Source organism: Puccinia triticina, chromosome 16A (genome assembly GCF_026914185.1).
Source record: "Puccinia triticina chromosome 16A, complete sequence".
Lineage (NCBI taxonomy): Eukaryota > Fungi > Basidiomycota > Pucciniomycetes > Pucciniales > Pucciniaceae > Puccinia > Puccinia triticina.
In genome coordinates, this window is record NC_070573.1 from 3,010,792 (window position 1) to 3,035,002 (window position 24,211).

The 24,211-nt window shown below is 46.6% G+C and overlaps 2 protein-coding genes across 2 annotated transcripts; one reads left to right on the plus strand and one right to left on the minus strand.

The window, feature by feature from the left end:
* Positions 1-2,377: 2,377 nt before the first annotated feature.
* PtA15_16A301 (uncharacterized protein) lies at positions 2,378-3,543 on the plus strand (the record flags this gene model as incomplete). Its single annotated transcript, XM_053163978.1, has 3 exons — positions 2,378-2,507; positions 2,608-2,684; positions 2,758-3,543. 3 exons carry the CDS (start codon positions 2,378-2,380, stop codon positions 3,541-3,543), a joined length of 993 nt encoding a protein of 330 aa, XP_053027948.1.
* A 20,020-nt stretch (positions 3,544-23,563) lies between these two features.
* On the minus strand, positions 23,564-24,211 carry PtA15_16A302 (uncharacterized protein; the record flags this gene model as incomplete). The annotated part of the gene is made up of 1 exon (XM_053163979.1): positions 23,564-24,211. The coding sequence occupies one exon, from the start codon at positions 24,209-24,211 to the stop codon at positions 23,564-23,566; it is 648 nt and encodes a 215-aa protein (XP_053027949.1).

Consider the following 24,211-nt stretch of genomic DNA (forward strand, 5'->3'; position numbering starts at 1 on the left):
TCTTCTACATTATTAGTAGTGTAGTTGACTATTTCCCCTCACAGCTCTTTCCTGATCTTTTAGGAGTTCCACAACGTCAACTCAATCCGGTGAAGAAGTCATAAACCCTAATGGTTATCTGTCTGTAGTTGGATCAGTGAATTATCTGGCGGTGGCGACGCGGCCAGATCTGGCATTTGTGGTCGGTTTTTTGGCGCGCTTCACAAAATCCCCGACAAAGCGGCACTGGGCAGCAGTTCAACATGCCCTTGATTACATCAAATCTAAAGGGTGTCAAGAACTGGTAATCAAGCCGGAAGCCGGCAATGTTGACATGCTAACATGGGTGGATGCCAACTGGGGTGGCGAGTTTGCAAGGTCTACTCACGGTTCTATAACAACGCTTTTTGGCGCGCCGATCCTTTGGGCCAGCAAACGTCAACCATCTGTTTCAACTTCGACTTGCCATGCCAAATTCATGGCACTGGGTTGGGCCTCCAGACACTCCGTCTGGCTCAAGGAACTTTTTTTCGATATGACAAACCAGATTATCACCCCTTGTCTAATGTGCAACAACAATGCCACAGTCAAAATTTCCAAGGACAATTCCGCGAACAAGAGGATGCGTCACTCGGAGCGCGAGTGTTTCTACATCAATGAACAGATTCACCGCAAGCGCTTGGCAATTGAGTGGGTTCCCACGGACCAGCAACTAGCCAACATTATGACGAAGGCACTTGGTCCAATGCCATTCGAGAGGATCCTGTCCAGCCTCAAAATGTCTGCTCCGGCATGAGATACATCCACTATGGCAAGTACCTGGGGGGACAGCATGCACTAGCTGCGAGACACATGCGCCCCCCGCAATTGTCCGTCCCAACCTATCCATTGTTGTGTGATTAAGATAACAACACTTTTGTTTCTCTTCTGTACTTAACAGCAGTGTTTGGGTCTCGGCGGTCATCCGGTCTCTTTTTTTCTTTTTCTTTCTTCCTTCCGCTTGTAACTTTTGTTTTTTTTTCTATTCTCCATTGTTTAACCCTTCACCTCTTTTACTTTTTTCTTTGTTTTTTCTTTTCTTTTTCTGCTCAAGTTTTTGATCAGGTGTTGGAGTCTTTTTGAGGGGGTGGCTGTTATGGTATTATGTTTCATTATTAGCATATGTACTTAGTTTATGCTTATGTCCTGTTTTTCTGATTCTCTAAAAGACTCCTCCTCTGGGTGCCGGTGAACTCTTTAAGCTCTGTGATGTTTTCTTCTCTCTTTTTTTTCTCTTTCTCTTTCCATTCTTGTGTTTCTCTTCCAGCTCCGTGATCATCAGAAATCTTATACTCTTTTTTGCTTCCTATTCACCGGCATCCCAGAGCATAAGAATCCCCAGGAGTATTGAACAAGTGAAAAGAAAGGTCCGAGTGAAGTGGGTGTTGAACCCACAACCTTGTGTACTGTGAGAGTTGAACTCACATACTCAGCATTCATGAGTGATGCTCTAACCATTGATACTACAGGCAGACACCTGTTGCTCCCGCGCGCAGCATCACCTAATTTTGGTGGCCGCAGTAACTGTGCAGGTGACACTGTGTGCAGGAACATCTCCTGTTTGCCTGTAGTGTGAGCTAAGTACACATTGCTATGTTGCAGTTGAATACAGTAGATGTACGCTTATGATGATGTGTGATGTTGATCAATGGTGAAAGGCTACGCTGCGCTACAAAAAGCAACCGTTCTAGTGCAGCGCAGCGGGTACCCGCTACATGCCCCTCCCAAAAAGGTGTAGCGCAGCCATAAAAAGCTGCGGCATGGCTAAATGTAGCTCACAGGTACTTTTCCCCCCGGTGAAAAAGCGCAAAAAGCCGTGCTTTTGCTATAAAATAGTGTAGTGCAGCGCAAAAACACTTTATTCTCACTATTTGTGCACTACAAAAGAGTAGCTGGGCAGCAGCCTCAATGCGCTACAAAATTGTCTCTGTGCAGCAGCCTCAATGTGCTACATGCTCTTTTGCGCTACAAAAGCGTAGCTGCCCAGCAGCCTCAATGGGCTACAAAAGCGTAGCTGCCCAGCAGCCTCAATGAGCTACAGGGTGCTACTAGGCGCTGGAGGCAGCTTGCCTCATATGTCCATATGCATACTTTATTCAGAACCATACCCAGTGAGTTTTCTGAATGTCAGACTTTGATTGATGGGTCTCATATCAAACCAAATTTCAGGTGGGAAAAAAATATCACTAAATGTAGGTGGGTTTTTTTTTCCCAAATACCCCTTCAAGTACAAAATAACAGCTACCTCCTGCCGGAAAAAAAGCGTAAAAAAAGCGCTTTGAAGACGCTATGAAGCCTCTTGGTCAGACTCTCACCATGGGAAAAGGCTCGATACTACACTGCTGCATAACTCTGTTACATGCGCAGATTTGATCTCGGGCTCGCCCGTGCCGGTGCCCTGCGGACAACTCTGTACATGTCTGGGGTTCACGCTCCTGGACGTGTCAGACCGACCGATGTTGAGGACTCATGGGCTGATTCGAGCCAATGTCAGGTGTGCTGGGCCGCTGTAGGGGACGGGCCCTGCCTCAGGCATCTATCCCACACATATTAGTATATGCTCCGACTGATTCTTCACGATTGTTTAAGTGTTCCCCATAGTCACAAAATCGAAGATTCTCAACGTAACAATCCGGCTAGCTATGAAACTTTTCGTATTCAGTCTAGTTGAGTTCAAGTGGTTTTAGGAATCATATAGAGCAGATCAGACAACTGACTGCACAGCCGCCATTTGCTCAGGTTTTTCATGTCCACCTGCTCGTGGCCCTTCCACCAGGAAGGTACCCGGAAGGGTATTTAGAAAGGGGCGGAAATCTAATAGAGGACATCCACGACTCCTCCGATCTCCAGCAAGCAATTGGCATCCCAAACGGAGAGGGGGCCGTCCGTCGCTTTCCAGGGGCAAGATTATATGAACGGACACGTCACCGTCTCTCCCGCCCCGATCCCCGAAGGCCCGTTGCTGAAGAGGCTGCAAACGAAGTTTACATGGAAGAACTGCGTCGGGCTAGTGCATGGTACGAAGGCAGAGCCGAGCAACAGGGTATTCTTGAGCATTGGATTGACAATGAGCACTTGCTTGATCTATACCGCCGAGCCCAAGCATTAGAAGCAAGGAAAACTCTTGATCTCGACAGGATTTTCGAATTTTTAGGATATCTTCCTAAGGAGGACTACCCTCATGTTCAGCCCGATGAACCTGGAGGGAATACGTTCTCACTACGCAGGTTCAATCATGATTCCCCCAATGACAAAACCGCCAATGACCACAGCGGTAGCTCAAACTCGGACCCCACAGTTCGAACAATTACGCACGGTGTTTTACTCGATCAAGCCCAGAATGAATGTCCAATTTGCATCGAAGAATTTCAGTCGCCAGGAAAATACAAAGGCGGAAATTTGTCCTTATCTCCAGTTGCAAGGTTGAAGAGGTGCGGACATTACTTCCACCCCAAATGTATCCTGACATGGGTGAAGGGGTTCCGCGAGCATACCTGTCCAGTTTGTCGAAGCAGGCCAACTTAATCAATGAGGCTCTATGCCAGCTTGTGATCTTGTCTAGAGATACATCTGGCCAAAAATGGGGAGGATAAGGAAGTGGATACATACTAGACTATAAACATTGATAGATACAACAACCAAAGATAAAAGGATGAGAAAGAAATGAGAAAAAGTGATAGTTGCACTGTGCAATTAATTTTATTTGTTCCCACCCTATACAAGTTGAGACTGAGAGAGCTGACAAAGCCTAGCTTGGCCTTTCCAATAGAAAGTTCTACCAAAGGAACAACCAGGGTGTGATATTGATTGACATGGTTTCCTTCCAAGTTCCAGCCAAAAAGCACAAATATTTGGTAATCACCAAAAAAAAATCATTTAAGAGTGGAGTAAGATGGGTTTGTTTCAACAGGTCATCTTGATGATTTCTGAGTGTTGAAGCAAGGACACAAGGCCAAGGTGGAAGAGATGTAGCCCAAAGAAAAACACCCTTGAGGATGCTCAGAGGGCAAGCACAAAGGGGAAGAAGTAGCACTGAAAGAGGGCTAAGACCTCCTGGCTTGCGTGCCGGAAAGGCAGTTGTGCTACAACTGGTTGTATCTCGCAGAGACCTCTGGGAACTGCACACAGGATAACATATGATGTATTTCTATCTGACCAACAGGCTTATAAGGTATTACAACAAGGGGCTGGTTGTGGGACAGAAGGTGAGACATGCATATGAAATCAGGAAGGAGGCAAATGGTGTGGAAATGGAAATGGAGGGCAATGACAGTGAAATTCAAACAATGAGTATGAGGACTTTTTTGGAAGCAGCAAAAGTCAAACTTGTGGAAGTCCCTCTTCTGCGGGGGGGGGGGGGGCGGGCAGCTCTGGTTGTGGAGCAACCCCTACGGGTTCCACTGTTGAAGACTACTACACCCCGATGGACTTAGATGCAATTAATGCTATGCAAAAAAACCCCGGTCGCTATGCTCCTCCACACCGTCGCAATCCGCAACAGTTACCACAGACCAGCAAAATCCCAAGTCCCCAGCAATACAACCACCCGCCACAGCCAAAGCCCCAACTATCAATTGAGAAAGCAACTACTTATCGCGGTTACCCGATCCCCAAACACCTCAAGCACAAATGGGGTGTTAAATGCCACTATTGCAAACAAGATGGGCACTGGTACAACAACTGCAAAGGTTTCTGGGAAGACGTCGACTCCGGTGTGATAGGACCACCACCAGAAGGACACAACGCCCCCGGTTCCAACTACCTACCTCCTGATCGTCCTTTTGGCAGACACAACCGCTTACAACAACTAGAAGTACCGGAGATTGACGATGGGAAGATCCTCCTAGACTCAGGAGCCTCAACTCACGTGAGTGGTTCACTCAATCTGTACACATCAAGAGAACAACTGGCACAACCAAGAAAAAAATACTCCTGGCAGTGGCTGATTGCTCAGTTGATGTTAGCTTCAAGGGGACGATCTCAATCCCAACGAAGCAAGGGACAGTCATGGTTGAAGACGTATACTATTGTCCAGGCGTCAACGGTATCATTCTTTTGGTCGGAAGATTGACGAGTGTAGGATGGCGGTTATTTTTTCAATGTTCAGATGCTACATTAACTAGCCCAAATAATGTAGTATTTAAAACATTGTACAAAAATTATTGCTGGTTCTTGAGCAATTTAAAACAATCTTTGAGCCTGAACAAAATCGCACAACGACCGTCATTTGATCCATTCCTCTGGCACCGGCGCCTAGGCCACGTATTGGAAGAAGTGGTGAAGAAGTACCTTCAACAACACTACCCGGAAGAGATTGAAGGGAAGACATGGGCTTCTTTCTTTTGTCAACAATGTGCAACCTTGAAGAGCATAGACAAGAAATCACCGGGAGTTAATTCACTAATCCCGCGAGACCACCCAATGGACCTCCTAGTGTCGGACGTAGCCGGACCGTTCTTGTACAACATGTTGGGAAAGCGGTACATTCTCACCATGAGAGACCCCGCCTTGACTTACATCCAGTGTGATGCAATGACAGAGAGAAGTGAAGTACCGAGCAAGATAATGGTGTGGATGAATCATTTGAAAAACACTTTTGGCAGATACCAAAAGAACCTATGTTGTGACAATGCACCTGAGTATACGGCATCCCTGAAGAAGCTACTACTACCGCTTGGAATTTCACTAGCACCGGTCCCACCTTACAGCCCAGAACACAATGGAAAGGCTGAGCAAGTCAACCGCACATTAGGCGACATGGCAAGGACTATGTTACATGAATCAAAGATGCCTAGGCCGTATTGGAGCTATGCTTACCAGATGGCTGCTCACATACACAACAGGATTCCAAATAAGAAGATAGTGTCTTGTCCCCTCACGGCAATGTACGGAATAGAGATAGATCCAAATGTTCTGTACCCGTTTGGAGCAGAGGCTATTGTACACATACCAAAAGAAAAACGCAATAAACTATCTCAGAGGGCGCACATCGGAAAACTGATTGGATATCCAGCAGCGGCAGGCGGTTGGCTTGTTCACTCTTCCTATGACGGCAGGATTCTACACTCAACTTCAGTAATATTTCCTGAATTTCAGTATCTCCCAGTCAAGAAGAAGATACCATCAAAAGGAGATCTCAACCAACACTGGGTCGCTACGCTAACCATAGCGGTTAGTGTAGCGTAGCGCAGCGCAAATGCGCTATTTTTTAGCGTAGCGTTAGCGCAATTGCACGCATATGCGCTAACGCTACGCGCACGCGGTGCGCAGCTATTTTAGCTGATAGCGTAGCGTTAGCGCAGATGCGCGCAATTGCGCTAACGCTACACATGCAGGGCGCGCGCGCTACGCTGCGCTACAGCGCCTTTAGCGGGAAAAAAGGGCTTTTTTCCGCTGAAAGCGCTGTAGCGCAGCGCAGCGTAGCGTAGCGACTGTAGCGGCGCGCTAACGCTAACAAAGAATTGGCGCGCTGTTAGCGCCGCTGAAAATTAGCGCAGCGTAGCGGCGCTAACAGCGCGCTAACGCTATGCAAAATAGAGGGGCGCTTTTTGCCGCTACGCTAACGCGTAGCGCTGAAATAGCGTAGTGTAGCGTAGCGACCCAGTGTTGTCTCAACCTCATCTTGAATCAAATTGTGCTCAAACTAGGCAAAGAGGAAACCAAAATCAATGCAAAAGCGGAAGAACAAGCAATGACCAAATTGCCCATGAATGAAGACTGCCGACTACCGTCACACATAAGGTCAGCTCTAAAGTCATCAGACTCAAAAGAATGGCTAAAAGCGGCAAACTATGAAATCAGCAAGTTCTTCAAACTCAACGTGTGGGAGGCAATGGAACCGTTTCCTGGAGTCAAGGCTCTAGGTTGTTGGTGGGTATTTGCGATAAAAAAAGGAATGGCCAAAGGAGACCCGTAAATTTTTCGAGCAAGATATGTCGCCAAAGGCTTTAATCAAGTGATGGGTAGGGATTGAATATGCTCCAATGGCTTTTCTTGTTACTCTTTGATTACTTATTTCACTAGCAATCAAATATCATTATCCAATCGCAACTTTGGACGTTAGTTCGGCGTATCTCTACAGTCCCATAGAGGAGGAAGTCTATGTGCAACCTCAAGTCAAAATACGACCAGAATTGAAAGGAAAAATAATGAAATTAAAAAAGCTATGTACAGTACAAAACAGGCGGCAAGATGCTGGTGGAAATTCTTGAAGAGCAAAATGGAGGATATTGGTTTTGTTGCGTCAGAACTGGAACAATCACTTTATATATCAACAAGGACTGGATTTCATAATTATCTGGCTACATGTGGATGACGGCTTTGCAGTAGCATCAAATGAAACTCTCATGCAGGAATCAAAAACAGCAATGGAGAAAGACATGAAAATAAAGTGGTCAGATTGAATTGCAAAACTTGTTGGCATCAACATCAAAGTGAAGGCAGATGTGATTGAACTAGATCAGGAAAAGCTAGCAGATCAGATTGTGAACGACTATTCAAGACCTATATTCAACCAGCGGAGCACCCTACCAGACCTTCAACTAGAAGTACACTCGGGAGAATCTTTAGATCAGACGGCATACAGATCAATCCTAGGTTCACTCATGTATCTTGCGGTGGGGACAAGACCGGACTTATCTTATGGATTAAACCTTCTAGCTAGGTACAGTCAAAATCCTTCAATGACCCATTGGAAAGCGCTAGACTTCTTGATTGGATACTTGAAGTGTTTGTTGTCAAAGAAGCTCTTGATACGAGGAGGCGGAAACACTCTGGATCTGTGGTTGGGTGCAAATTGGGGTGGGGAACACAAGTGATTGATTTCCGGTTTTGTTATCAAGCACATGGGCAATGCCATTGCATGGGGAGCAAAACGGCAGACGATGGTGGCACTCTTGACATGCGCGGCGGAATACCTGGCACTCTTGGAAGGAGCTCAACACCTGGCGGGAATCTCGTTTCTTTTGGACGACATTCAACATCAATTTCCCACGAACATATTCTGTGACAACGAAGCAGCAATATTGATAGCTGGCAACAAGGCATCAAAGAAAAAGACTTGATATTTCATACGTGCATTTCACTTCATTAATGATTTTGTGCGGGAGAAAAACATCAAGATAGTTGTCAGCTAGCTACTGTATCAGAGCTAGCTGAACAAATAGTAATATACATTAAAATTAAAATGCTGTTATAAAGCGCGTATAGAAATCCAAGTATAAAAAGAAAAAGAGCGCATTCCTCTAGCCAAGCCTGAAAAGAGAAAATATGTGCATAAAAAATCTAAGTATCAAGGAAAAAGAAAGCTACAATCAGCTCGTTAAGCACGCAGTCTAAGAAAAGAGAAAGCTACATCCGTTTGGTAGCGCGATAATGCGCAGTAGAGTGAGAAAGTAAATTATTAAGAAAACTCGCAATGCTTGTGACGCAAGAAGACTATGTATAGTAACAAAGAAAAACCGCTCGTCATGACAAACGGATGGAAAGCGCTAGCCCAGTATAAGAAAAAACGCTCATCATTAAAACAAGATCTCCCCTGTCAATGATGAGCCATACCCGAGTAACAAGAGAGGAGAAGATATACTATAAATAAAGGGACAGCTCCTTTGTTAAAGGTCCCTCATCATCACGAGAACAAACTACCAGCCCAGCTACTGTATCATAACAACCTTTTTCGGCCATCAGATTCGTGCTCCAGCTTTTTGTCCAACTCTCCTGACGTTCACATCCACTCCGGTACCAAGCGCTTCTCTTAGTGCCATTACCTCCCTTCCTCCGACCATCCCCAAGAAACTAGAGAAAACGCGGCGTGTTACGCCGCACAATCGGGAAATTGAAATATGATTTGCAAAGGAGTACGGAGCGGCGCGCCGGTGTCCCATGCTAATGGAATGAGCTGTGAGGGGCCAGATTTTGCCCGCAATTTGGGGTGGGCGTAGCTGATGTTTCCTTCCAACATGTAACACCTTGCCGTTTTCTTTTTTTTTTGTTAAAAACCCTAAGCCAAACCCTAACTCCTAACTCCTCTTTCATGATTTTGTGGTTTGTTTGATTCCTCTGCAACCCAATCTCTTGTGTGTCCGCCCAAGCAACCATGCCCGGAATTGGATAAGCTTTTGCTGGTATCCGGCTTGTGAATGCATTGTGTATTCAGACATCTGGGATTAATTACAGGAACAGAATGCGCGCATACATAAAAAACTCTACATACAAATTAATCAGTGTCTGTGGGAGTAGACCTAGTCGTCTATGTATTTGGAGCACTTTCTGAGTACGTCCAAATGAACAACGTTGGTAGTGGTTGTGGCCGATGGGTCAGTTACAATCCCCACAGATAGACCCGCAATAACGCCACGTAGAGTCGGCCGTGGCTGAATACGGGCCTTGGAAGGTAGACCAAAACCTGCACAAGTGATTGGCCCTGTTGTCAGTGCAAACACCATTGCCACCGGGAACTGATACCTACTGAAGGAGACCCCATGTGCAGTGTTTGCCTCGTGGATGAGTTTAATCTTTGGGGTGGTGCACTGCGTGCCCACGCGCGAGCCGGTAGGTATTGTGCATCGTAGGCCGCCGGCTGCAATCTCCCGTATGAGCATCCTGGTGCCGTTTAAGAGACCCGCCTTGAGTTCGAGGTTGCGGAGCAATAAGATCGGCATGCCGACTTTGAGCCTCAAACTTGACTCTGGCAGGCCTGAGATTGAGAACGTGTGCAGAAATTCTTCTGGAACCGCGTCCTCTTCCCCAACCCCGTCCAGTTCTGTAGCCATAGTGTCGATCGACTGGAAATGTACAAAGGTCCCAGGCAGACGTCGGGCACAAACGTCATTAATCTCTTGAACGTCCCGGTTAAGAGGCGTCAAGATCAAGCGGAAGCCATAATACTCAATGTTTGCGTCGTGATCCCGGGAGTGTGGAACATGAAGCCCAGGGTAGACAGTTGTTATGCTGTGATTTGAGACAACTGCTTCTCAGGGTTCGCAAATACACTGCCAAAGTCGATGGTCACAGGAGCAGAGTATTTGGTCTGAGCGCTCCCATTGCCAACAGTTAGCAGCCACCGGAAAAAGGCCAGATTCAGTTCTGTTGACCCAGGCTCCGGACCATTTCTCGACCTCAGGTTGTCCATCAAAGAGAATTTTGAGACAACGGCCCAGAGAGAGGAGCTGATAATACAGGCGCCTTCCTGGTCAAATATGGTGCTGTTCCGGACGACGGGAGGGCATTCATGAATATGTCAACAACAATTCCAGGAAAAATACATAATGAAGTCGCCGATCTGTGTGTAACCGTTACGCACAATGAAGAAATTCTGTACATAAGATTACCGGCAGTTTGGTTGTTGGGTGCAACAGCATCAGCCCATCCCACAGTGGTTGCCTGGTACCAAGATGACCAGGGGGTTCGTCACGCGGATCAGCCGGCCTGCCCTATGCCCCGGGCATGCTCAAGGGGATGTTTGCCCTGTAGCCTCAATATCCTATAAGACCCCGCTTTGTCAGTCACCAGCAGCTTACCTCCCTACGTGTATTTCTCTTCCTTATTCTTCTCACTCAGCGACCTCACATTTTACAATAAGATGCAACAATAGCTCCTTTCAATTACATGACTTCATGTTCATCGCACTTGGTCTTGCCACAGTTGATTACGCTACTAGGGGAAAACGCGGCGCAAACGCCGCGCAATCAGTGATAGGAAAAGGGGTAAGGGTATGGATGAGAGCAAATGGGGTCAATTTGGCTCCAGGATGATCCTTGGTCCCCCGAAGAAATAAATTGTATAACATAGCATTGAAGGCCCATATTGTATATACATGTGCAAAGAATCCTGATCTCTGGTTCACTCAAGCTTGTGCTGGTGAGTTGTGCACCTCCTGATCATGTCAAGGTTAAAAAAATTGATTTTGGAATTGGGCTGTGTTGGCTGTGTGACAATCCCTATTGAGAGAGCCGTGATGGATGTTACCTGGGAGAGGGCAACGTACAGTTGGCCATGGCTGAAAACAGAGTATGGGAGGTACACCATGACCTTTGCGCAAGTGATTTGCCCTGGGACTTGTTGATTGTGAGCGCAAATGCTATTGCAACCAGAAATTGGAACCAACTGAACAATACACCATTAGAGGCATTAGCTTCGTGGATAAGTTTGATCTTGGGGATGGTGCACATAGAGCTGACATGCAATCTGGTAAGTATGCTGCACTTGAACCCACCGGGGGCAATCTCATCTATCAATAGTCTGGTCCCGCTCCCAGGTCAAGGTTGTGGAGCAGGATTATGAGTATGGCAAACTTGATTTGGAGGGTTGATTCTGGCAGGCCGGGGATCAAGAACATACACCAGGAAAAATTAATGATCACTTGTCTGCAGGTGACACAGCAAAGTGCAAAGGGGCCTTTTTACTATTTCATGTCACTTGTAGGCAAGTGATCATTGTTTTTTCCTGGTGATGTGGGGGACTTCTTCTGTCACTGCTTCCTCTTCATTGATCCCATTCATATTGGTGGCCATGGCGTCAATTGCGAGGAATTCAACAAATCTCCCGGGCAGGCACCAGGAACAAACATCATTGATGGTTGAGCAACACCAAAATCACACGTGAGCCATAGTATTTGATGTTGGTGGCTCAATCTCAGGATTGCAGAGGTGAACTGAGGTACACGGTAGTTATAAAATGATTGGGAACAGCTGTCTCAGTCAGGCTTGCATATACGTCTCCAAAGTCAAGTGTCTGGGGGGTATGATATTTGTGCTGCCCGGTACTGTTTCCAATTGTCAGTAGCCAGCGGTAGAATGAAGCATTCAGCTCTGTCAGTGCAGAGTCTGAACCACCACTCAGCCTCAAGTTCTTGGTCAAGGAGAACTTGATAACATGGGCCCATAGAGATGAGGTGATCATGAAGGCTGCCTCCAGGTCAAAGATAGTCCCTTTGCGCACAACCAAGAGTGTCTGTTGGAAATCCCCCCCTCCCCAATATGACTAACTTGCCACCAAAAGGTTGGCCGTCTTGCGTAAGATCTTGAAGAAAGCGGTCTCCGCAACCACGTCAACAGCATGTCAGTGTTGCATTGAAACCTTGTCTCATGTGATCACACCTGCCTCTTTCAATACCTCAGCGCATTGAGATCAAAGGGCAAACATGAAGGTGCTGGTTGAGTAGATTACTATTGGAAATTTGAGCCGGGAGTGGACAGTGGAGCCATTGAATGACATGAGTGAAGCAGCATCTGAGGATGAAACCACTACTGCGGGGATGCACATGGCTTTCAGGGAATGGATAATAGTATTCATTGTGTAGGTTTTGCCACACCCACTGGGCTCATCCACATATAGCATGCTGGCAGAATTTGCTTCTGCCAAATGCACAGCTAAGTCAACAATGATCCATTTTTTATGGTTCAGGATTTGGCACATTTTTTGGAATAGGTCCGCACACTCCGCTTACCAGAGATCTTCTTCATGCATAGTGCTTTCAATAAGTCCCCCTCCCCAGCGGCGGGGGTATGGAGTCCAACACCGGCAAGAGCTTTTCCACTCCTCTGAGGCTTCCTTGCCAGTAGGTAGTAGCAGAGCAAGATGTGAAGTTGATCTGAGGGGTTTTCAACCCGGTAGACCGTTTGGAGTTGGTGCGGCAGGTCATCCAAGAGCTCAACAGCAATGTGGTTGAAAAATTCTTGAGGGTTTGAGAGTGGGCTGTGGATAAGTAGGATGCAGAAAAAATGATGTAGGGCTTTGCTTGTCTGCCAGCCTGCGGTTTTGTGCCAGCATTGGCAGCAATGCAAGTCTGAGGACCTCTGCTGTTTTCCAGTAAGTGTCATAGGTCCCTCTGTTGATTGTGTCCATGTCTTTGAAGCTAGTGATACCTTGTCAGTGTAACAGTAGCAGACAAAGGTAATATTTCTGGCCTTTATTGACAGTGGGAAAATATACCGGGCCCATCATTTTTGTGTCTTTTCCTTGCTTCAAACCTGTTGATACCTTTGACGTGGAATGTTGCAGGACCTTGTGATGGATTTGCCTGCTTGCCCGGAAGGCTTCCTCTTGGGCATAAAAATTACACCTGCTTGCCAAGGTCTGGGAATCATCTTGGGGAAGCGGTTACATGTACATATACTTGGTGATTGTTCTGCTGGGCACAATTCCAAGGAAGATTCCTCCAAGCAGTTAAAAATGGTAACTGCTTTCCGGGGGGGCTTTCCAAACAGGTACACCTTTGTACTTGGCGGGATGGATTTTCTTCCATTCCCCCAATGACTTGTACCTGCTTGTTGAGGAAGATTTCTCAGCAAGCAGGTGCAAGGTCCTCGGACAGGAGGAATCCTCCTGGGCAAGTGGGGATCCGCTTGCCAGGGATGATTCCAACAAAGATTCCTCCCCAGCAAGCAGTGAAAAGACCTGCTTGCCGGAGCAGCCTCCTCCTTGGCAATGTTCTCGCCGTTGAGGACACCTTTCCAGAGAGCAGCTACCCAGCACCTGCTTGCCAAGCAGGATTTTATCTGCTAAGCTGCGTTGTATGTACCGGCACGCCGGTGAAGAATCATGCTCGGTCACTTGGCTCTGAGGGCTGGTGTCTATCGAGCTTAACTAAGCCACTCGTGGTGAGCGGGTCTGGGCGGCAGCCCAGTCTCACCAGAGAGGCTTATGCCCAAGCACGCAAAGCTTGCGTGAGCCAAGCGTGATATAGAGGCCACTTTTGATACTTCCTCTTCTGTCTGCGATGTTACTCATCAGATATTTTTGCAATTTTATTTTTTTCACTGTCTACCATGGTCGTGATTTTTCAGTATTTTTTTTATTGTTGTCTTTGCATTCCTTCATTTTTGAAAACAGATAACCAGAAATTTGAAGATTTTCTTTGATTTAATTAAGTGGCAAGATAATAATGCAGAACATCACGACATATTGATCACTAAGTATCACTAATGAAAGAACAGTGAGTTAGAGAACAATAAGCGAGCATTAATAACAGCTAGATAGATTAGCAAGTCCAACTCGGTAAATTTGTCATTGATCAAAAGAAAGTCCAAGTCGGGCAAAACCACTGAGCACCCCAAGAACATATCCCTCACAACTACGATGGCCGACATCGAGACGCCCCCACCTTGTGGAGACGATGATCAATTTGATGCGCTCCAATCTTTACCGCTCGATGTTACAACTGAAGATCCCTTGCCTTTCGAAGACGTATTGCAATATCATACAAAAGATCCATTGTCGGGAGGCTCTGGTCGAGTGCTGAAAAACAAACCAGGCCAGCTTACCTTGAACAAGACAATCACCGAAATGACACAAGAAAAGAAGATCGAGATGCTGAAGAACCGGTCCGCAAAAATGTACGGACGGCAGCCGCCAAAACCAGTTCAACTGGACTCGGTTATCGATCTAATCCACCGTCGTGACACTTTTGTCCTGGCCAGAACGGGAGTTGGCAAAACTCGTATTGCTGAGATGTACTGGGATCTATTTCCCAAATACAAAAAGCCCATTGTACTGGTCTTGAACCCTCTGGACTCGCTGGGGGATAACCAGGTTGGTGTTTTTGTCCAACTAACACAAACAGCTCAGAATCTAAGCTGTGCTACACCGTGCTGAATACATAGGTACAGGAGAAAAAGAATCTCGTAATCTCAGCGATCAATCTCACAAAGATGAACCTGAATGAGGCAGTTGAAGGAGAGATATTGAAGGGGAAATATTCATTTATCTACCTAGTAAGCTATCAGATTCACTAGCCTTGGCATTGAGTTATGAGCTGACAGTTTTGAAGAGCCCCGAGGTGTTGTTGAACAATGTGATCTTCAGTAGAATCTTTTACAACAAGACGTTCCAGGATTGTGTCTCTTTGGTGGTGGTGGACGAAGCACACATGATCTATGTGTGGGGCTTGGTTGCCAGCGGAAAGTCAAAGAAGTTATTTTCGCATGGACGCCATCAGGATCGGGCGGTTTTTCGTCCATTGTACGGAGACATCGCAGCCCGGCTTTTGGGAATTAATGCACCAGTATTGCTTCTATCAGCCACCTGCCGACCACAAGCAATTAAAGGAATACTCGAGAGCTTAAAAATAACTGAAGCAGCAATCAATTACCAGAAAGCAGAGCTCAGCCGACCAGAGATTCGCATTGTCCGAGTCCCAATGAAAAGTTCACTCAAGTCGTGTGATGATCTTCTGACGCTATACGGCCCACGTTCCTGTATTCCAGATGGGGAAATAATACCAACGTTGATCTACTCTACCACTCGAAACCTTACCATGCAAGTTTCCAAGGTTATCCACAAGGCCAGACGGATTCCAGGTGGCCACGGTGACGCCAATAGTACTTTTGCACGGAGGTTCCATGCGTGTTCGGGTGATTTGAGCAAGGAAGAAACCACATCAAAATTTGCTGCTGGGGAATTCCCAGTAATATCGTGTACAATGGCCCTGGGCCTTGGGCAGAACTGGAAGCGAGTTCGAGCAGTTGTCCACGTTGGCCGAGGAGATCCTGCATCCATCTGCCAAATGATTGGTCGCTGTGGGAGAGGAGGATCAAATGGATTAGCCGTTCTGTTTGTCAAGCCAAACCGTAAATCTGGGAAGAACAGGGTTGAAGACATCACGAATCCAACTGAACAAACCGACGACAATAGGATGGACGCCCTTGCAATCACCCCGGTCTGCTTGCGAATTTCTTTTGCCATAGATACTTTGTAAGATAATCTAATCCGCATTTGAATCTCGAAAAAGGGAGACTTACAATAGTGTCTCTTTGTCCAGGGTTGGATATGTGCCATTATTCTGTGATGATCCCAACGTAATCCGCGAACGTGCCCGCGAAAAGGTGGAGAAGTTCCCTGTGTGTGCGTGTTCTAATTGCGAGCCCGAGGAAGTATCCAGCGTGTTGGACAACTTCCGAAAATTCAGAACCTCAAATTACGACCAATACATCCAAGTTTATTAAAGACAGCAAAACACAGATTTCAGGATCAAGGGTTCCCCCTACAAAAAGGCTTTTACAAAAAAATTACAAGCCTTAAATAATTAGAGAAAATTTATAGTACAATATCTAAATACAACTGATATAATAAAAAGAAAATGTGTGATTTGTCCCTTCCTGCCTAGCAGGTTCAAAAGACAAAACACGGATGACCCCCAGCGCGCGCAGTTAAGGCATTATGCAAAGGGGGGCCACCAATTTTTTAAACCCCTCAAACTGTGCAAATGCGACAGCGGAAGGGAGTGAGCCGAGTGAAGCACTCGGCTGGGGAACACAACCCTCCGCAAACTCGCCACCCTTTTATGTCTCGCCAAACCTCAGCCCCGTCGACCGCCCCATCCTCGCCTAGACCCCGAAAGCCACAATACTCAACACCAGCGAACTACCCCCCCACGCCACGTCAAGCCTACGGACAATGCCTATACGTAACCTGCCCACCAACGCCTCGCAGTAACCAGACCCTCACCTGGCCGCCGTGTAACTCCGCTTCGACCAGCCTGGCGAAGTAACCTATCGACCCAACTGCCCCACATGTGATGTCACCGCGGTCCCTCGGCCCTAGCAACCTTTCAGGCCATACCCAACATCCCTGTCATCCAACTCTTGCCCGCCAGTAAGTCTACTCACTCCTCCCGCATCGCCCGCCTACCCCGTCGCCCAGCCCGGGCTGCCACGCCCGACTCAGCCCTACCAATACTGACGACTCCAGCTAAACTAGCTAGACACCCTGCGAGACTCGATCCTCTCCCTACCTCCCCTGGAACCCTTGCACCCCAACGAATCCTCCCTCTCAGCTTTGGCCCGAAAGGATTGCGTAACGACAAGACGTAGGCCTTGTCGTCTATCTGAGTCGGTTTCCTGAGTTTACTCACTCATTCAACTTGCAAAGACGCGTTTTTTGGGTGTCTTCTGTCGCAATGTAGTTTGAGGTTTGTTTGGCTCATTTATAATTTAGACGAAGTTTGAGCCGTCGTGGGGTGAGGTGAGCCTGCATTGAGGTCTTTCTTATATGCATGAGAAGACATAGTATAGTGCTCATGGGGGTGAGGAAGGTAATCCGGGTCGGCGGGCCCGCGGACCTTGATCGGCCGATCGGAGACCTGCTTAAAGAGCAGGTCCGGTTCATCATCATCCATCGAATGGGCCAGCCTCCTGAACAAGGCTGGGATTGGGAACGCGATGACTCTTATGGTTCGCGCTCTTCGTCCTGAGTTCTCTCTTTCTCTTCCCCCCTGCATTCACCTGAGTTTTTATTTATTTTTCATTCTTTTGAAATCAGATCATACTTTATACGATACCGGTCAGCTACTTTTTTTGTTCGTTGCATTAGCTATTTTTGGGGAAGATGTGCTCATACTGCTCCGTCTTCGGTGCTGGGCTTTCGCGCCTTGAAAGATCGGCCGGATGAGATTATCCAAGCTATAGATCTCGCGCATGCTCGCAACTCGGTCCCTCTCAAGACTGAGACCGACAAACCACACGTGGGGACAATTTATCAACTACAAGTTCAGTTTTTTTCCCCTTGTTTTTGTTTGATGGACATATACTGATGTAAAATGGAAAAAAAACAATCGTGGTCTTGCGCGTGCATGTCGCTGTTCTTCCGGATGGGTTTCGGCTGTCAGGCTACTCCGACGAAGAGTTAGGCTTCCCGTCCTTACTCCGAGAGAAGAATAAATGAGCTGACAAAGGATGATTTGGTGATGCGTGTTGTACATGTACAGGCATAGCAGACGACATTCTCACCTCGCTCACATATTCCAAAGCGTCCTCTCTGCTTGTATATACCAAAGCTAATCTGGACCCGTTCACTTACAGCTGGGTCAAAGGCAGACGTTTCATCGAACCTGGTAACTCTTTCTTTTCAGAATATATTCTTGGTCTCGAATCGGATGCATGTACCTATTGATTTGCGCGGTCTCACTATTTCTTCTTTTTTTTCGGTGGCGTTGGCAGGCTTGGTTGTCTTGGTCAGTCCCGTCTCTCCACTTGCTTTCCCATTTTGCTCACATCGGTAGGCACCACCAATCCTCATCGACACTGACATTGATTTTTTTTTTTTTTTTTTTTTTGGGGGGGGGGGGGGGGGGGGGATCAGCTGAACAATTTTGTGGATTCAGGTTGATTGTGTTAGTCTGTGGATACTTCTAAACTCAAGGTCAACTGTTTTGATTGGTGAAAACTACCATGTAATGAACATTTATATCAGTGAACTTTAGTTCCATATGCCTGTGCCATTGAATCTGTCTTTTGAGAAATGAGTGCATGTTGCACATAGGAGTTTCTAATCAGGCACTGAAAATTGGATATAAATAGGCTTGCTTTTTTAAATAAACCATGGAGATAGTCTTATGCAACACATCAAGTAGAGACAAAGGAAACTCAATTTGCAGCAAGAAATGTTCAAATTGATAACTCAATGATTCTGATTCATATATAAATCATCACATCATCAAAACCTTTCATGGAACTTATTACCCTAGGGCTCTCATTTGTTCCAGAACTCACTGTTACTCCCTCTGAGAAATTGTATTGAATTTGACATCTTGACTTGTCTCCATGAGACTGAGTAAACAAGATTGACATAGATGGTGACTATACCAGTTTGCCATCACCTTCCTTGGTTTGAAAAATCATACTGTCAAAAACACTACATAAAATTTTGCCCTATTGTACAAAACAATCTTCTTGGCCCCTTTTGCATTAAGTGCTGCAGCGGCGCAGCCGCCTTCATGACCCCGCAGCGGCGCAGCCGCTTTAGCCTCTTGTGGAAACAAAGGAAGACTTACCCAATGATCCTCTGAACACTACCTACGTGAGGGTATCACAGCGGCCTTCTTACCGGCTTGGCTTGACAAAGACCCCACTTGTTCCGGTGCTCGAAGAGCTGGCTAATCAGCTGGTGACCGAATATGGACGGTTGAACAATGAAACATTTGATGCTGAAACTGCCAAAGTCCACGTAGAACAGATGTTCAAGGTTCAGCAGGCAAGAGCATTTGCCCTAGCTGTCAAAAGGGGCCTACCACTTTTGGAAATCACTCGGATCATTGGTGGAGAGATGATCAACGGGCAGATGGAACATTTGCAGAAAAATGTAGTTGATGTTTATTGCGCCGGGATGACTTACCAGGATTACATGGGAGGAAAAACAACTCGAAAAAGAAAAACTACAGAACAGGACGCTTCCAACTCAAAGAAACCTCCAACCAAAGCCAAAATTGAAAGAGAACGGAAGAGAGTGAAATGGCAACATGATCGAGTTATTTTAGAGCAATACAAAAAGGATCATGAGGAGCGGCTTTGGGAAAAAGATACTGTACCAGAACCGGGTCCGACTGAGGATGCTAGGATACCTTCTGCGAGCAAAACAAATCGAGATCCTTTGCCCCATCAGGATCGAGATCCTTCGCCTGACCAAGCAGCAAAACACCCTCCAACTAATGGCTGGCAGGATACATCCGGGAGAAAGAGGGTCAGACTAACGAACATTGGTACAGATGCCAGACCAAGACCAGCGGAAACTCCCTCGAACTCACCAACACATGTTCCCGGCTCCGTTCAACCCTCAACTTCTTCCTCTTCGTCATGAACCTGTTCTTCATCATTGACCTCCTCTGTTTCGTCAATTGTTTCTTGGTGGAGTGTGGTTGCTGGTCGCAATTGATTAATTTTTGCGCTTCCTTTTTTGACATCTGTTTGCATCAACTTGAGACCATTGCTATAGATGTTGACAACTTCTTTTTTGTTTGATTGGTTTGATTTTGGCGAGACGCAGCAAATATCGTACTGGTTGGCCATTTTCATGAAGCTGATCATTGACGGCATTGAAATCGTATTTTTGTGTGACTGATAGATATGGTTTCGTCCGCATTGTTTGTTAAGCAAGTCGAATAGTTCACGTAGCTGTTAAAATTCTTTTTTTTTCAGTTGTGTTCGATTTTCTTCTAAGTAGAGATTGGCCGGTGAAAATCAACTCACCACTGGAATGGCAAGGGAGTACTCATCTTTCAGCCGGTCAATCTTTGTACCCATGCCCGTATTGTTGTAGAAGTACTTCAAAAAGAAGTTTTGATTCTCTAAGTAAAAGTCCTTAGCGACGAAATGATTAGGCCTACCCGTCGGGGAAATGAGAAGTGAATGCTTGATCACTAATCGAAGCCCTGGCGGAAGTACTTTCGTGAGAAGGAGATACATCCGGGGCAGGTCAATAGCATAGTTTGTGAGCCCTTGTATTCCCCGCGCCATCACCCACCATTGCTTCCATATGTTCATTACCCGACCAATATCCCCACCTTTCATTGCACGGTTGCATTCAACGATGGTTGAAAAGTCGCGCAGGCGGAGGAGCATGTTTGCAAGGCAGGGTGCCTTCGGATCCTTGGATTTCAAAAGGGCCTGGGGAGAGAGAAACTTGTTGTAGACGGAGTCGATGATACGTATGATGTCCTGCGCTTTCATGGAAAGTTTCTCTTTGGGGAAAGAATCTGTTTGCTTCCCCATAATCAACCTCAAGAATGAATAAAACAAGAGAATCATTTGTTAACAAAGCAAAACACTGCAAAGAAAAAAATGAGAAATACATACAGGATAAGGTAAGCAATTGTTGCTTCGTGGACCTTTTGTATTTGAACAAGCATCAGAGAGAAATCCTTTTTGTTGAGGATTTGATTTGATTTGACTCCTAGCGCCTCAAGAAAGTGCCAGCAGCCAAGGCCCTTCAAATCCAAACTGTCCCCAAAATGCAGGGAAATAAGCACCTGCGCAACATTCCAGAGGGTATGCGCCCCACCGAGTAAAGTGAAACAGTTCGCCAGACTCTCCTTGGGGCGGTTGTTTGGCTTGTGTTGTGCTCGTAAACTGCTCAAGTTGAGACAGGTCCCCAGATTGCCTTCAAGGATCAAAAGTCTAAATGCAAATTTATCAGGTGTCAGACCGCTTTGTCGTGCAAGGCCTTCAAGAACTTCGCCGACGCCTTCGGCACTATTGTCGGATGCAACCATCAACTTGAGCATGGTAATGTCTGGCTTCTGTGGGGCTAGTACTTCGATCAGAGGTGGGGTCAGAGAAATAATTGGAGTTTTATCATTTGTTTTGGCAATGTACGTCATGAACACGCTGGCAATTTGACTTTTCAAGACCGATCGGTAGTGCAAGCCTTCCTCTTTGTTTGAGATAAATTTGGAGGGTGAAATAACATCGTTTGCAGAATTCGCAATGGCGCTTCTGTAAGCTTCAAGGGTTAAGTCTTCGGGATTGACACTAGCTAGAATCTTAGGGTTGGGTTGATGGAGGTAACCCCAGGTACCGTGGAACATGCTGCTTTGATTCTCAACTGACCTAACGTGAACCGCTTCTTGGAAATCAAGGTTGTTGATGCAGATCAGCGGGCAAAATTTCGGAGACTTTGCTGGACCTAGTTTCATGCGGTTCTTAATCGTCTGTTCATCTTTCTTTCCAAGAGTGCGCAACGCCAGGTGGGCCATTTTACGAGAGGAGCATAACCCGATAAAATTGAGGTATTTGTTAACGCGATCGGAGATCCCACAGGCAACGAAGGTGACCGCATTCTCGAGCTGCATTGAATTTTTGCGCCGGTTGGATGTGAACGTAAGCATCAAACAAATTGTTTTAGATATCTATAAAACCCAAACACAGAAATCTGTCAACAACAAAAAGCAAAAAAAGATGAGCAAAAGAAACAGCCATACCATATGTGCTCGATGGATCCTGGCTGCAGCCTTAGTCTCCTCATCCAGTTCGACTGGCTTGTCAAGCGGACCCCGCAGAGAGTCGGTGTCGTCCTTTTCATCGTCTTTGGTGGCTAAGCTTTGATCTTGCAGATTGGATTGGTGCAATATCTTTGATTTGAGGAGCTTGTAAAGAAAGGGGTGTTCCTCGTCCGTCATTTGCTTGTCTCTCTTTGCACGGTTTTCCACGCTGAAAAAACTGGCATCAATCTTTTTCAAGCTGTAATATAACCCTTGAGGATTCTCACGTATCTTGTTGACTTTGAGAATATTCTGCGCCTGAATACACCAATAAGATAGGAAGTTAGAGATGAATTGATAACCCAACCTATCTGATTTTGAGTGCATACCTGGCCAAGGATGAAACCATTCCAATTTGTTATGCCGGGTTTATGGGAGCAAATCATTGTTGCAATCGCCTCGAGAAGCCTTCGCATTGAGTCCCAGCGTTCATTTGACCACAATCAACGCCTACTTGCTATGCTAATGTCTTCTTGCTCCACAAAAGCAAGGAAAAACTGCTTTGGGGTCAGGGAAAGGGAATTCATCACTTCACATATGTAGGATACTTTCGACGCCTCGATTGTCAGGTTGGCAGGTGGGTCTGGGTGCGGGGGCATATTGATTTGTTGGAGGGCTGAGTATTCTGATCGATCAATGGAGTGTTTTGATCGAATGATCGGATGGAGGCGACGGGGAAGGGATGTATGCGGATTTGCAGAGTTACCGAGTGATACCAGCTTCTTGGCAGTTTTATGACCTTCATCTCTGATAAGCATAATTATCCTTGTAGTGTGGCTGCGCTCGGTCCCTGTCATAGGATCAAGAATCGAAATCTTGAACTTCAATTTTTTTTTCAATAGAATCAATCATGCTTATGTGGTAAAAAAAATACCAAAAAATCAACAAGAAGTAGATGTATGATCTACTAAAACGTAGAAAGAATCTGAACAACAATGAAGGTGTGGTGATGGAAACTATGCCGCTCCCAGCCAAATGTTGGATTTGGCTCACGCATGAAAAGCGTTTTAGGTCTTAAGTCCCTCCCTCCGGGAGGGGTCGCTTCGCGACCAGCCAAATGCTGCACGGCCCGCAGGAGGCTGGGACCTTGTGTTAAGTTCGGGTGTCTATAATGTATGGGCTCATCCCGGCTCTCTGGCCAGGGACAGTTGAAACTACGTGGTGTCAGACGCTTTGTGAATGATATTCCGCATAAGGTGGTGCATGTGTTTCCTTTGGGGAAAAGCGCCGGGCTGGGATCGGCAGCCCGTGACTAAGTGCGAGCAAATGAGCGGACTCGCGGTCACTACCCAGATTGGAAGTCCTGGGGCTGATCGTGGCATGACTTCATCGGAGATGACCCCATGTTACAATTCTGTGGGAGGACCGGGATACAGTAGCTGCGAGGACTTTCTGATTAGCTTAAATAGGGCTCTTCTTTTCACCACAAAATGCCCCTGGTCTGCTAAGGCTGCAGCGCATCAGCGTAAGCCTTCCTAGCCATCAAAATTTGTTTGTGCGCATTGGCGTCTGAACCCAGAGCATCAGCTCAGCCCCAAACTTCTTCGAGCACCAGCCCTCGAGGGGCCAAGCATCAGCTCTACCCCGCCCCGTGGCTTCGCCGCAAAATTGCTGCTCCAACGGAGCGGGCGGCTTCGCCGCAAAATTCCTGCTCCTACTGAGTGGGCGGCTCCGCCGCGACCCAACTTGCGGCCCCAAGGGGCCAGGTTCTTGAAGAAACAGCAAGAGTAAAAATTACAAATCTTGCAACTCCCGGATTAAGAAAACTCGTACCCGGCCCAAAAATCAGATCTTGTATTACCTGACCTGCTTCCGGGCTTTTAGCCCCGGACAACTATTTTCTACGCTTCCCAACAGCTCCCAGCATTTCACCCTTAAAAATTCAACGTCCATCACATTGGCCCGCGCAAGAAATTCGGCCATGTGTCCCGTGTGACTAAGCAGTTTCTCAGCTCCTTTCAGCGCCTTGGTGCCAGCTTCTTGCATGTGATTAACCAGTTTCTCAACTTCGTCGCGAGGGAGGCATTGAACGACCGAGATACCCACAAACTTTGCCGATATTGGTTTGGAGGCCGTTGGACATCTTCCATACACTTCGTTTTCTATCTCCTTGCTCGTGTTCAGAAACCACCACATCGACTTGGGTGAAGATTTATTGGAGATGAGGCGGCGATTCTTGGCGGTCTTCAAGATGTCAGTCGTTTTCTTGAGTGCCCGTACTAGAGAATTCAAGAGATTCAACCGGTGATGATCTTGTTCCTGTGCAGACATGGTCTTGAGGCGTTCTTGAAGGTTGTACGACGGCTCAGGATGATTGAAATCTTCTGCGCAGGTGCGGATGAAGTCGGCCAATTCCTGTTCTGTCATCAAGCGTTCATCGATGTCCAAACTGGTGCCTGGTCGTTTCCTCTTGTTCTGAGGCCTGTCCAAGTTCTTTGCGGGCAT